We start from the raw sequence: 13,964 nt of genomic DNA on the forward strand, positions 1-13,964 counted from the left end.
AAGTTTATTTTTGGCAGTGTAAGAGCAAGCCCTGTAATTTGCCGCATTGCACTCCTGCTTTAGTTTCAACTTGAGTTCAGTTTTGATTTACGCACTGCGTAACGCACTTTTGAAATCATGACCAAACTGGGGGAAAAACTTTACCGTGCGACCCATCATCGGTGGCTCGCCAGCAGAGAGTACCCCCCGACCGCGAACCCACTCCACTCCACTCCATTCCCCTACCCTGGCCATTGCCCATTTCGTAGTGGAAAGTCCAGCAGCAGCAGAAGCAGCTGGTGGGCAATGGGTGCTTCCGGCGCAGCATTACGGCTGAGCAGAGCGGAGCAGAGCAAAGCAAAGCAGAGAGCGGTATGAAAAGGGGAGATATGTAAGTAGAAATGAAAATGAAGCACAATGAGCACATCCGGCCAAAGCTGCGGAGGATGGAGGATGGTGGAGGATGGTGGATGGAGGATGGCTGGGATGGGGGGGAGGTTCGTTCGTTAGCAATATCCATAGCCAGGGATATTGCTAGGGATAGTGATAGGAATCGCGGTATCGGGATAGGGGTAAGGCTACTGTGGGGTGGATGCCCTAACCGAACCTCTAGATCCGCGTCAGACCGTCAGTCAGTCACTCGCCCGCCCCCCTCCGCTTCATTTCCTCCATTGCCCAACCCCCTGCCCTATCATCGGTTTCCATTGCAACAGCCGAGAGCCCATTAAGAAATTTCAAATTCTTGAAAAATTAGCAACCCAAAAAAAGAGTAGAACAAAAGCGGAGAGCAGGGATAGGGTGAAGGAAGAGAGAGAAACAAGGCAAACAACTCCACTTCTTGAGAATAATTAATGGAATTTTTGAACTTTTAGTGCAAATGCCTCGGAGACAACTGCTTAAACAGCATTTTCATTGATGCTTCTGCAGCATCAGGGCACCACCGGGGTACCCCTACTCCTCGTTTTCCTTGAGACTCTGGTCTGGTCTGGCCTGGCCTGGTCTGGTCTGGTCTGGTCTGGTGTGTTTTCTGCCACTGTTGCAAGTAGCATGCATGCGCCACAAATAAATTTGTCGTCGACTCAAGCAGATTGTTGCAATTGCTGTCGGAGTTGGTGTCGTGTCCCCCCAGTCGCCGTCGCCCCATTCAACGTGAATGAAAATAGAGCAATTTACATTATTCGCATTCGAGCAGATTTCGCTTTAATGAATTGCACACAACTTGCCAAGAAATATTTCGAGCAAACAAACCAGAGACAAAAAAACCGCACAAAAAAACCTGAAGCTATAGTGTTTTATATGACTACTCCCGACTATGGGATACCTTTTGAGGTGCTTACCTTCTTTAATACAGCTCCTACAGCCCCCAAATTACAAAAAAAGAAAAACGTGTCCATCGCTGAACTGAAACAAATTAAATCTAGATGAATTCCAGAAACAGTTGGTACCTCTAGCTCTAATATTCTCAGAGATCCTTACGGCTCTACTTCGACTGTGGATCCTGAAATGCCATGCGACCTATATGACCTATTCAACACTGTTTTATCTATGCTCACATCTTGTCGATTACCAGATCTAAGACCATTATGATATGTCCATCTATCCAGAAGAGTGACTTTATCTTCGGACAAGTGCCCTGTATACCCCGTAGAGTTCCCTCATTCTAGAGGTCCTGCTAATTATTGCCGAAGAAACTACAGAGCATACCAGTCTCATTGTCAAGCTCCTGCTACGATACGTATTAATGGCTGCTGCATCTGTCTGCAGGAACACAATATACCCTTGTTGTATGCCACTCGAGGTGGCGGGCCATAAAAAGATGAACACAAAATATAGAATAGTAAATGAGATACGTCTGCATTTGTCTGACTTGGCACTTTGTCTAAAACACATTATATGCCGACCAAGAACACAACCGAAATGAACCCCTCTGGCCATTCAAATCTCTCTCTGATGTGATGTGATATTTGGGCACCGCACCGGCTGGCTGAACCACGCGACCCGGGAAACAGCAGTACCAGGAATTCCGAATCGCGATGGGGCAGTGGCAAGGGGGTATCGCTGGTGGTGGTGTCGCCCCATTCTGTCTGTCGTTTCGAGTCTGATTCAGTAATCGGAATTCGCTCATCTTCATCATTACGGGAGACGCCATTCCCCCTTCCCTGCCCTAGCCCACCCTTTCCTTCACAACTGTTTTCCCAAGGGCTCTTCAAAGTTAATGCAGAATATCATTTGCATTCATGTTGCAGGAGCAGCAGCAGCAGCAGCAGCAGCAGCAGCAGAGATCGCAAAATGAAAACCTCAACAGCTGTGCTGGATTCGCAATATTTCGATGTCAGAAATGAAAAAAAAAGGAAAAAAACAACGAATACAGAGGAGAAATATGAGAAAACGAGCCATAACTCATGTCACCATGTTCATTAAATGTGCGACCGTTTGTCCAGTTACTGCCACTCAGCCTACTGCCTACTGCCACTGCCATTGCGACTGCCTACTGCCTACTGCCACTGCTACTCCACTCCTGTCAGATGCACCAGCTTCGGGCATCATGGTTTTGGGTGGCTAGGTCGGGGGGAGACAGGGCGGCTTTACAGTATTTTATTGTCTATGTGCGCATATGGTCAGCTCATTGTGAAGTCGCTTGTATTGCCATTACCATTATCGCCATGCCCATCGTCAGCATCATCGTGTAGCGATTAATGCGGCTCTTCATCCAGTTACAGATACGTGTTACATCTATCACAAAGGACACGTCGAAATGGCAGAGGGGGTGGCTCAGGCAAGTCTGGCTGGCTGGTGGGGGGGGGGGGGGGGGGGGGGGGGGGGGGGGGGTGGGTTGGTGGTTGCGGCACAAATTGTTTTGGGAATGCGTTCCGTTTGTTGACATTTGTCCTCGGTGGCAGGCTGGCTGGGTGACTGCACATGTGGTCGGCCTCGAGGGGCCCCCGTGATATTAATGCCATTGCCCGACACAACAACAACAAAAAAAAAAGCCAGGGATTGATTTAAGCCAGCGAGTGAGTGCATTAAAAACACATTTAACACTTGGCTTGTGTTGAGCCGCTATAAAACACATCATTTCGAACAGCCACCAGCACATCAGAACAATTTACAGCCAGCTTTTATGCATTTCGAGTGGTGTTCCATCGGACAAAACAACAAAAACTTAAACAAGGGCTTACATTTTTCTAAAATTCAAATTTTTCGCGGTCTTTAGCTGTTTGCCAACACTACAGCACTAATCAGATATTTATCAACACTCGGCTTATCCAGTCGATAGTATCGATAGCCCTTTTCTGTTCGCCTGGTACCAGAAAATCAGCAAATCGAAAAATCTCGGCTCTGAGTGCTACAAATTTGAAAGTGGTTGTTGAAATATCCTTATCAAGCACTAAGAAGCAACGATATTCCCCTGTGATTGGAAATCTAGTAGTAGTGGAGATCAATCTAGAGTCTAGTAGTTGGCGTAGCCCCTCCCTCGGTGGCCCCTCTAATTAACTCAATAATAATGACATTAGACTTTGCTCAATTAGCTGCGATACGCAAAATGAAAGAAACTATTTAATTTATTTACCAACTTATCTTCATATATCTTATCATAGGAATTAAAAATAACGGGAAACTAGGCAGAGCGGAACTGACGCTCTCAAGGTCGCTGATAGACGGCCTCGTCGTGCTCGGCGATCAGCTGCTTGTGATCGAAGGCATGCTCATCCTGGCGCACATTCCATCCGAGACAGCGACGCACCCCATAGAAGACAATGACGAGAACCAGGGAGAGTAGTGATGCCGTAATAGGCACCACCAGGATGAGATCCAGCTGCGGCTGCTCCAGCTGACTGGCCTGCAGTAGGACAATGGGCATGGTCATGTTCAGCACACTGGTTTCGATGGCCAGGGTCAGGGCATCGGTGGCCGAGCGGCAGAGCAGCTTGGACAGCAAGTAGGTGGCCAGATAGCCGGCAAGGGGCAGGCACAGAGCTGCCACCAGCACCTGCAAAAGAGGGAATGAAGCCCCAACTCACGAGACACTTGCATTGCAGACCACTTACCTGCCAGGTGAACTCGGCAAAGACGAACCAATTGAGCCCCACCGTCAGCCCCACCAGACACAGACTGAGCAACACCGACAGCGGCTTAAGGAAGCGGAAGATAAACCGCGTCGTCTTCGGCACGCACAGGCGCAGCAGAAGGCCAACGGCCAGGCAGGCGACCAGAGCCGCCGCGCCGCCCGATAGCTGGCCAAAGGGCACCGTCAGCTCATCATCGTCGTAGACGAGGCGGCCCAGGACCATGATCCACAGCGGCATAAATGCTATCGCTAGCAGGCTGTTGATGGTGGTGGTGGCAATCGACAGGTTGATGTTCCCCTTGAGGAACACGGCGCACACATTGGCCAGGCCGCCGCTGGGAGCCAGAGCCGTGTAAAATAGCGCCAGCTGGAGGGGCTGCTGACCAGGCCAGAGGGCACGGCCGAGGCCAAAGCCCAGGGCTGGCATTACCACGAACCGACTGACGATGCCCACCACAGGACCCACGGGCCGGCACACGATGTCCTGCAGGCGCTGCAGATCCAGCACGGTGCCCAGATTGAGAAACATCAGCAAAGCCAGCGCCGCCGATACATATGTGGTTATCCGCTCATCGATCACGCGTTCCCGCAACACCGCTATGGACAGTGGCTGAGGGAACGCCTCGATTGCGCCACCATCGGAGTGCAGTTCCACCAGCAGGTCGCTGTAGCCGAAGCGTTTGCCCGTCACGTCCACCGTCCCCAGCCAACTGCCGCTGGCATCAAATTCCTGGCCGGGCACTGTCTTGTTCGCCATGGCCCTCCGATCGTCCCTCGAGCGTACCACAAAACGGTAGTCCAAGGTGGCATCCTGGGGATGGACATCATAAATGTGTAGCTGAAGCTGCTCGCTTTCATCACTGAGAAGACGGAGCTCGGCCTGGCCGTAATCTACCAGCCAATTGCCGGCCAAGTCCCCGTATTTGCCCTGAGCCCCGCCGATTCCAAGCAGGAGCAATGCCAGGAGCTGCAGTCTAGTGTTCGACATGTTGTCCAGGCTGCGTCGCTTTTCCAACTGATATGGGCCACAACAAAGGCAACATCGTCAGTCGACAGTCGTCTGTCCGTCGCACATAGGCGTTATCGGGCCGCAGACCCGTAGACTAAGCCCAAACTCTTATCAGGAAGCGGGGTTGTTGCCTCTTGACAGGTGCATTCCAGCTACGATCCAAAAGGGGGCACCAAAAAAACTATTTCCATCATTCAGTTTTGAAACTTGTGATCTTTACAGGAGGAACCTCCACTAGGTGACCTTTTACAGATAAAGGGATACCACACCGAAAGAGATTATTTTTATTATTTCATAGGATACTAGACCGCCCCTGAGGGCGGTACCTAATGTACAAGTTTTAAGGATCGGACTCCGAAACCCCCATGATGTTAAAGGGATTCAAGCATTTTTGGATGATGATATGTGAGATGCCCAAAAACAGTATAACATCCTATGAATTCTGGGACACTCGTAGACTAAAGTAATTATGAAATTCCTTTTAATTACCAGAGATTAATAGAAACACCCACAAAGCTACGAGTATAAAATCAAACAAAGAGAAAACGGCAGGCCTCCGTCAACGCCCATCGAAAGTCAATTCCCTCTCTAATAATCTCAATGGTTATTCTTTTTGTTCGAGTGCATTGTTTAGTTCGATTTTGTACGAGTTCGTGGGCATATAGAAAATATAGAACGTTTCTTTATTTCTTACTGTTGATGAACATTAAACAATTGAAACTGGAAATGCCGCTACTGATTACGGCCGTAGAACCGTATACTGTCAAAATTTCCCCACTCCCGTTGCGTTTTTCCTGAATCACTGGCCATAAATTGGGACTTATGGGTGTCATTAAACCATTCAGATTTCAATTTCTTGCTTTTATTGTTGTGATTGACGTTTGTTTAGTTGGTGAGAAAAACACCACCATTTTTTATATTTAGTGTTAGACTACAGTATACATCATAAATATGTAATTCATATTGATTCATTCGTCATTGACCATATGCGAGTACCCGTGAAATGGGTGCAATGAAAATGCAACACTCTTTGGGCTTCGCCGCTCTTATCTCTGACTTTTCTCTGATACTACTATAGCTGATATATATTGTATTTAATTTTGGATTCTTGCGTCTGGGTGTCTGGCATTTCTCTCAATCATTCATTGTTTAGTTATAGATAACCCAAATATGCTCAAAATCGTATTATGGTACGGGCCACAAGAAAACCAATCAATACATACGCGTGCTACTACATTTATTTTATAATTTTGTAATGGGGTCTCTTAATAAACTGTTTATGCCTTTTTTTTTTGTTCTCCTCCTTCTACTTGACGCAATTTGGAAACGCTGCAAGTGTATTTCTGTAAGGCGTAATTTAAGTACCTAAATCAAGTACAAAGGCCAAGTACTCAGTCAGTATATAAGTGAGCTTATTTATGTAACTTAAGCAATATATTTGATATGTCGTTTGGTTTGGGACGATTTGAGAATTTGAAAAAAAATTCATAAAAATCTGTCCGACCGTTTAATAGATTTCTATATGTATTCGATATCTGTTTCCATGCACACATACCCTGGGGAAATGGATGATATAGAATTGCGGAAATGTGTGTCATTCCAGGCTCTAATTAATGCAGAAACTAGATAGTCTCTGTTTTAAACGATATTTTGTTAGCTCATCGTCTGTCTACAGAGACAAAGAACTGGTACTGGGATCAGGATTTATATACAAACACCTAATCAAATGCATGAATAGACCAAAAAAATGCAATCTAAAACAAGGCCTTTATTAATTACATTTTAAAGCAGCTTTGAAAACAGTATCTTTATATAATATTCACGAAATAGGGTATACAAACGCCCATACCCTGGTTGACAACAAATGAGTCTGCAAATACCAGCAACATTGACGTCACAACCTGCGACTATTGAACATTTTTGTTGAAATCGTGTTTTTGTCAAAACAAAAAACATGCGAGTACTTAAAAATAGTTAATCTTGATCAAAATTGTTTCAGCAATCATATAAAATTATCTGGGCAGAAATAAGAGATCTATATATCTGGGAATATTCGACGGAAGAATGATTAACCAAGAATTAGTCGTCATAACCGGTTCAGAACAATGAGTCCCATTCCATGCACACATACCCTGGGGGAAATGAATGTTATAGAATTGTGAATACGTTTGTCTTCCAAGGCTCAGTAGGTATCAGGATCGACATAAATATATATAAGGTACTTGAATATGTCTAAAGAATATCAATTTGAGAAAAGGTCTTAATAAATTACGTTTGATCTTCATACAAAATTAGCGAAATAGGGTGTAAAAATGCCTATACACGCATAATGGCTTTAAATACCAACAACATTGCGACTGTTTTTTTTTGTGGAACTACTTTGTTATTGCCTTGTTTTAGCCAAATACAATCAAAGCAAGGACTAAAAACTATCCAATCTTGTAGAAAATTTATTCATCAATCGTATAAAATTATGTGGGCATGGCTTAATGTTCCATATAGCTAGTAATATTCAACGAAAGATAAAAAACGAGGAATATGTAAAAGATAACTTGAATTCGTCAGTATATTTTCGGTATTTTTCGGTATATTTCGGAGAGTCAGACCGTATATCTCCTCCGCGGTCACACTCAACCAAGTTTTTTCACGTGTGCCAAGCGAGCCAATTTTTGCCCAAACAAACAATTTTTGACAAAACACAGAGGCCAAGCCAGCTAATTTTCAGTTTCCAGACCGGTCAGAGGTAAGGCGGAAAGTCTAACCAAAATAAAAAACAACATTGAAAACACAAACCGCGAACCACAGGGATGCAGTGTTTAAAAGCAAGAAGAAGAGGCACGTGCAGCAGCAGCAAAACGCGAAAATTGAGACAAAAAATGAAAAGAATACGCGTGCCGTGCGAGGGTTGAAAAAGTGCAACTGAAATATCTCTGTACATCCAGCATCCATATATTACAGCAAGATGGTGCCCATTGGACCCGTTCATCCCAACCATCCCGGCGTTGTGCATCCCCCACAACAGCCGATGCCGACAGCGCCCACCGGGCCCAATTCTCTTCAGCCCAATGCCAATGTCTCGGGATCCTCGAACTCCACCTCGAACAAGAGCTCTATGTCGGTGAAGCCGAACTATACGTTGAAGTTTACTCTTGCCGGCCACACCAAGGCGGTCTCTGCGGTCAAGTTCAGCCCAAACGGCGAATGGCTGGCCAGCTCATGTGAGTACTAAGCGTGTGTTTTTTTAAGATAGTTTTTTGGCTAAAATTATGGCTTTCCAACGCAGCTGCTGATAAACTGATTAAAATCTGGGGAGCGTACGATGGAAAATTTGAGAAGACTATCTCCGGGCATAAGTTGGGCATCAGCGATGTCGCCTGGAGCTCGGACTCGCGTCTACTGGTCAGCGGCAGCGACGATAAGACGCTCAAGATTTGGGAGCTGAGCACTGGCAAGAGCCTCAAGACGCTCAAGGGGCACAGCAACTATGTGTTCTGCTGCAACTTTAATCCGCAGTCGAACCTGATTGTCTCTGGCAGCTTTGATGAGAGCGTACGCATTTGGGATGTCCGTACTGGCAAGTGCCTGAAGACATTGCCCGCCCATTCTGATCCCGTGTCGGCGGTGCACTTCAATCGCGATGGGTCACTGATTGTCAGCTCCAGCTACGACGGACTGTGCCGCATCTGGGACACGGCCAGCGGACAGTGTCTGAAGACGCTAATCGACGACGACAATCCGCCCGTCAGCTTTGTCAAATTCTCGCCAAACGGCAAGTACATCCTGGCGGCCACTCTGGACAACACTCTCAAGCTGTGGGATTACTCCAAGGGCAAGTGTCTCAAGACCTACACGGGTCACAAGAACGAGAAGTACTGCATATTTGCAAATTTCTCTGTCACCGGCGGCAAGGTGAGTAACCAGTGGCTTGGCTATATTTTTGATTGGTTTTCCCAAGACGAGCGACCGCTTTTGTTTTATCCCTCCCCCCTGTAGTGGATTGTCAGCGGCAGCGAGGACAATATGGTCTATATATGGAATCTGCAAAGCAAGGAGGTGGTGCAAAAGCTGCAGGGGCACACCGATACTGTACTCTGCACTGCCTGCCATCCCACCGAGAATATCATCGCCTCCGCTGCGCTCGAGAACGACAAGACCATAAAACTGTGGAAATCAGATACATAGAGGACGTGGCGGCTATCGCTGGTATCCAGCAAATGCAGTGGCCCCCCCTCACCGACTCCCACACATAAATTCGTAATCTTAATGTTCACAATATTTTTTTTTTGTAAGCGTAAAATCTTAATCGTCTACTCCCAAAATCACAATTTTTCAAAGTTTCGAGGTAGTTTCGAGGATTTATGTTGCGAAGTATGGTGATGTATGGTAAGAAGGGAAAGTTCAGGATAGTTATTCATTCTTAAGCTAAAAACTGTATGTATAGATATTTATTAGCCTATTTTATTGGCTACGACAGTAAGACAACAGGGGGTTTCGCCTTAAACACGATTGTAACATTTGCCGCATTAGCCCCAACAAAAAGTAACACACAAATTGATGATCTTTCGGTGTAGAAAGATAGCTAAATTTAAGCACTACCCCAAACATATACGTGCCGCCGGCAACCAGAAGAGCCTGGCGCACGGGAAAGAATACATATAAAATACGAAATGTACATTTTAACTGAAATAAAAACAGACGCGCGCAAAGCGGCGCTCGACTGTAAGTCCTGGAGCTCGAGCCCCATTCTGCGCGCGTCACTTATTTGTACATCTTCCAGTGGTATATTTATGGCGAGTCCAGCTCTGATTCAAGGTGGGGCGGTACATTTGTGGCAGGTCCAATATGATTTAATCGTATAGAACTTGAATTGCTATAATAGTCGGGGAATGTGCCTTGTTTTGAACTGTGCCAGCTGGCGCGCACGGAAACTCAACCCTGCAACTACCAGTATTACAAGTGGGTGTACTTTCAACAGGGCTGGCTGATTTCGGAAAAGTTCCGTGGCTATCGAACCAAAATATCGAAATTCTTCGAAACGGTTATTTACTCTTTTTGCTCTCTTGGCATCGGGTACTGGATCGGTAGCAACAATGAGGACCATTCCAGACCTTATACTTATGGAACTGAATATACACCATTTTTTCATGGTTCAAACATATCGCACATTAACGGAAACGGTTTTGGTAACTGACATTGAGATATGGTGTAATAAAACTACATCTTTGAGACCGGGGATGAGAATGTGATTTTATGCTTGGAGAAAGGTTAAAGGTTTGTTTTTCTGCAGAAAATTCGTTGAGATCTGTGCTTCCAGCCATACCTGGGATATGGGTAACGTAACCAATGCGGCAGAATTAATCACAAATCGCCCGCAAATGATAACGCCACCCACACATTGTGCTCCAATTGATACATCGGCATGTTTGCAAATCCACCATCGATAGTTCCACTGGCGCATATCGCTGCGGGCCATCGATGGTCCACCCACCACTAGCTGTTACGCGAACAAGAAAGAGCAATAGAAAAATTGATAAACTAATTTTTTTGTTTAACACTTACAACGACGGCCCGGCAGTGCGGTGTGCTCAGTGCGTGATAGACAGAGACAGCCAGCTTGATCCATACATAGTTATAGCTCGATCGCGTTAAGCCCCTTAGTCGAATTTTTTTAACCAGTTTTAGCGAAATCGTCTTGCCGAAAAATGTTGCGTACTCTGTCACGCGTTAGCGAACTCCCACTTATTGTTAAGCAATTGCAAAAAGTACGTAATCCTGTCACTAACCCCAGCGTTGTTATCACTAATCTCGAGCAAAAGCAAACACAACAAAAACAACAACAGCAGCAACAACAATACCAAAAACACACAACAAAGAAATGCATTAGCACAAGTGGCGGCAGCAACAGAAATCACTGGACAGTGCGGCTGCAACATCATAATCATCATCATCGACAGCGGCAGCAGCAGCAGCAACAACAGCAGCAGCAGCAACAGCAGCATCATCATCAACAGCTAAGCCTAAACATCTGTCGAGGTTATTCATCATCATTTTTCGGTCTATTCCAGAATGCAGCACAGGCTGGCGTGGCCAAAACCAACAACTATGCCACGGAGGCTACGGTGCAAGTGAATCGCGTAAGTGTTGGAGGATCGACGGAAATTAAATCACCAACGGATTACATAATGCGCTTTACTACCAGATAGCAAAAGTGTGTGTGTGTGTGTGCGTGTTCTGGTGTGTGTGAGTGCACAGGGTTGCATTGACATACACACAATGCTCTCACCGTTAACCGGCAATGCCTTCCGTCAATTTTCAAAATGATCAAGGTCACGACGCGCGCTGCTTTTTGCGTGGCCGCTGCGTGACCGAGACGGGGAGACGACACGCACCGCACAGCCAAGCACCATATCAGCATGATTCTGTCTCTTTCTATCCCTGATTGGATCTTGTGCTGTTTACACCTCCCTCTTATCAGGCCATCCCTTCACTCATACATTCGAATGTCCACCTACCCAGAAGGTGGCATCAATCATCCAAACACATAAGGGATTTCTATATACATATTTCTTATTCTAAGCCAAATTTTGTGTGCTATTAGAAATTTGTTCACGGTTTTTAAGATATCTATGGCACAAATATCGTCAGGATCTGAGTAGGTATTAATATTTTGCAGGAAGCATAAGAACGCTCGATAACTAATCGATAAATTAATCAGAATGCGGTTGGTTTTGCATAATAGTTAACTTTTTTGGAATTTTTGGTACTAAAATTATATTCAAAACATAGGTATTTATTATTTATTCTTCTTCTTATCTAATTATTCAAATTCTAGCAATATTGTATGTTGTGTAGTGTTTAACATAGCTCCTTAAAAGGTTGATATATGTACATCGCGAATCATGCTCGTGATTGATCATAGAAAAGTCTAAATTTGAGCTGAAGAAGTTCCTGATTTGGAAAATGCCTTAATGGGCCACTCCTTCCCTAGTTTTTTGAGTACTTTAAATGCAGAATATAAATTCTTTATCGGATAGCTTTGGTCTCCTACCAAATACCTTTTTCTTATTTTCCCCGAGAAAAAACATTCTTGACCGTTTCGCATTGGCATCTTTTTGCAGCCCTTCAAGCTGCATCGCTTGGACGAAGGACCGGCCACCGAAGTAAAACTGACCAAGGATGAGGCGCTCAAGTACTATACACAAATGCAGACGATCCGACGCATTGAGACGGCGGCCGGCAATCTCTACAAGGAGAAGATCATTCGTGGCTTCTGTCATCTGTATTCCGGACAGGAGGCCTGCGCTGTTGGCATGAAGGCGGCCATGCGGGATGTGGACAACATCATTTCCGCATACCGTGTCCATGGCTGGACATATCTGATGGGCGTCTCGCCCATCGGTGTTCTTGCCGAGCTGACTGGCGCCCAGAGTGGCTGTGCCCGCGGCAAGGGCGGCTCCATGCATATGTATGCCCCGAATTTCTTCGGCGGCAATGGCATCGTTGGCGCCCAAGTGCCACTCGGCACTGGCGTGGGTCTGGCCTGCAAGTACAAGGGCAACGGCGGCATGTGCCTGGCCCTCTACGGCGATGGTGCCGCCAATCAGGGTCAGGTGTTCGAGGCCTACAACATGGCTTATCTGTGGAAGTTGCCCGTGATCTTTGTCTGTGAGAACAACAACTATGGTGAGTAATACAGCATTCAGGTGCGATTCTCTGTGAAGGAGGATTCTGTAATCAATCGATACGGCTTTATTGGCAGGCATGGGCACCAGCTCGGAGCGTGCCTCTTGCAACACGGACTACTACACCCGCGGCGATGCCTTGCCCGGCATCTGGGTGGACGGCATGGATGTGCTGGCCGTGCGCAGTGCCACAGAGTTTGCCATCAACTACGTGAACACCGTCGGGCCCCTGGTCATGGAGACGAACACGTATCGGTACTCGGGCCATTCCATGTCTGATCCGGGCACCTCGTACCGTACCCGCGAGGAAATCCAGGAGGTGCGCCAAAAGCGTGATCCCATCACCTCCTTCAAGGAATTGTGCATTGAGCTGGGTCTCATCACCACCGACGAAGTCAAGGTGGGGTTTATAGGCGTGTCTCCGTGTGTGTTATCCTGGCTTAATGCGCTTTTCTTTTTAGGCGATCGATCTGAAGGTGCGCAAAGAAATCGATGAGGCCACTGCCTTTGCCAAGAGCGATGCCGAGCTGGCTGTCAGCCATCTCTGGACTGATGTGTCCTCAAATAATTTGGAGCCCAAGCTGCGCGGCACCAACAGCTTCAATCTGGATCACATCCAGGAGCGCAAGGGTGTCAATCACTAGATCTGCCGAAACCACCACCCTCCTCAAACGCTAACGCAAACGCAAACACACAAGACACATAACACTCACGAAATCTCTAGCTCTTAAGCCGAAAGATGGAATAGCCCCTGGCCTTTAGTAGAGGCTCCTTCAAGGAGTCTCCCCCCCACAACTTAGCGAATCGAAGCACATACCCACACACACAGAACCCCCAATACTCACCCTGGAAGATAGTTGGGGGAAAAACTGCATTGGATATTATTGGATGTATTGTGAACGTGTTCAATATGGATAAAGCGAGGTGTAAATTGTTGAAAATATACATATAAATATTAATTGATTAACTAAATGATCAATGAAAGGAGATGGCATACGCTTCTCTTGGTCGGTCTGTCTGATATTTTACGTGTGTTATATGACTTGTATATTGGTTTAGAAACCTTTAAATGTGTCTGTCTGTGTGTAGAACAAATTAGAGATCGTTTAGTTTCATAGTTTCATGATTTAAAGGCTTTCAAAATTGGCTTCTTAAGTGATGTATCTACTAAACAGACTATTTTATGTGAAGAAAATGTCGGTATCCAGGTATCTTAATGTCGAGG

General features: G+C 46.1%; 3 protein-coding genes across 4 annotated transcripts; 2 read left to right on the forward strand and 1 right to left on the reverse strand.

The window, feature by feature from the left end:
- Window positions 1–3,505: 3,505 nt before the first annotated feature.
- On the reverse strand, window positions 3,506–5,036 carry LOC6597345 (probable sodium/metabolite cotransporter BASS5, chloroplastic). Its single transcript, XM_002022511.2, has 2 exons — window positions 4,029–5,036; window positions 3,506–3,970 (listed from the first exon to the last, which is right to left on the reverse strand). The coding sequence occupies exons 1-2, from the start codon at window positions 5,034–5,036 to the stop codon at window positions 3,623–3,625; spliced, it is 1,356 nt and encodes a 451-aa protein (XP_002022547.2). The 3' UTR covers window positions 3,506–3,622.
- A 2,660-nt stretch (window positions 5,037–7,696) lies between these two features.
- On the forward strand, window positions 7,697–9,826 carry LOC6597346 (protein will die slowly). Of its 2 annotated transcripts, none has more exons than XM_026990624.1 (4): window positions 7,697–7,800; window positions 8,000–8,275; window positions 8,341–8,966; window positions 9,051–9,826. In XM_026990624.1, the coding sequence occupies exons 2-4, from the start codon at window positions 8,020–8,022 to the stop codon at window positions 9,237–9,239; spliced, it is 1,071 nt and encodes a 356-aa protein (XP_026846425.1). In that variant the 5' UTR covers window positions 7,697–7,800; window positions 8,000–8,019; the 3' UTR covers window positions 9,240–9,826. The 2 variants fall into 2 exon arrangements, with proteins under 2 accessions (XP_026846425.1, XP_002022548.1); XM_002022512.2 differs by having other exon boundaries at window positions 8,016–8,275.
- Window positions 9,827–10,571: 745 nt separating this feature from the next.
- LOC6597347 (pyruvate dehydrogenase E1 component subunit alpha, mitochondrial) lies at window positions 10,572–13,702 on the forward strand. Its single transcript, XM_002022513.2, has 5 exons — window positions 10,572–10,819; window positions 11,123–11,191; window positions 12,176–12,740; window positions 12,817–13,139; window positions 13,201–13,702. The coding sequence occupies exons 1-5, from the start codon at window positions 10,760–10,762 to the stop codon at window positions 13,381–13,383; spliced, it is 1,200 nt and encodes a 399-aa protein (XP_002022549.1). The 5' UTR covers window positions 10,572–10,759; the 3' UTR covers window positions 13,384–13,702.
- Window positions 13,703–13,964: the final 262 nt, after the last annotated feature.

The sequence above is a fragment of the Drosophila persimilis genome, unplaced genomic scaffold (genome assembly GCF_003286085.1).
Source record: "Drosophila persimilis strain 14011-0111.01,24,50 unplaced genomic scaffold, DperRS2 tig00000606-arrow-arrow-pilon, whole genome shotgun sequence".
Taxonomy (NCBI): domain Eukaryota; kingdom Metazoa; phylum Arthropoda; class Insecta; order Diptera; family Drosophilidae; genus Drosophila; species Drosophila persimilis.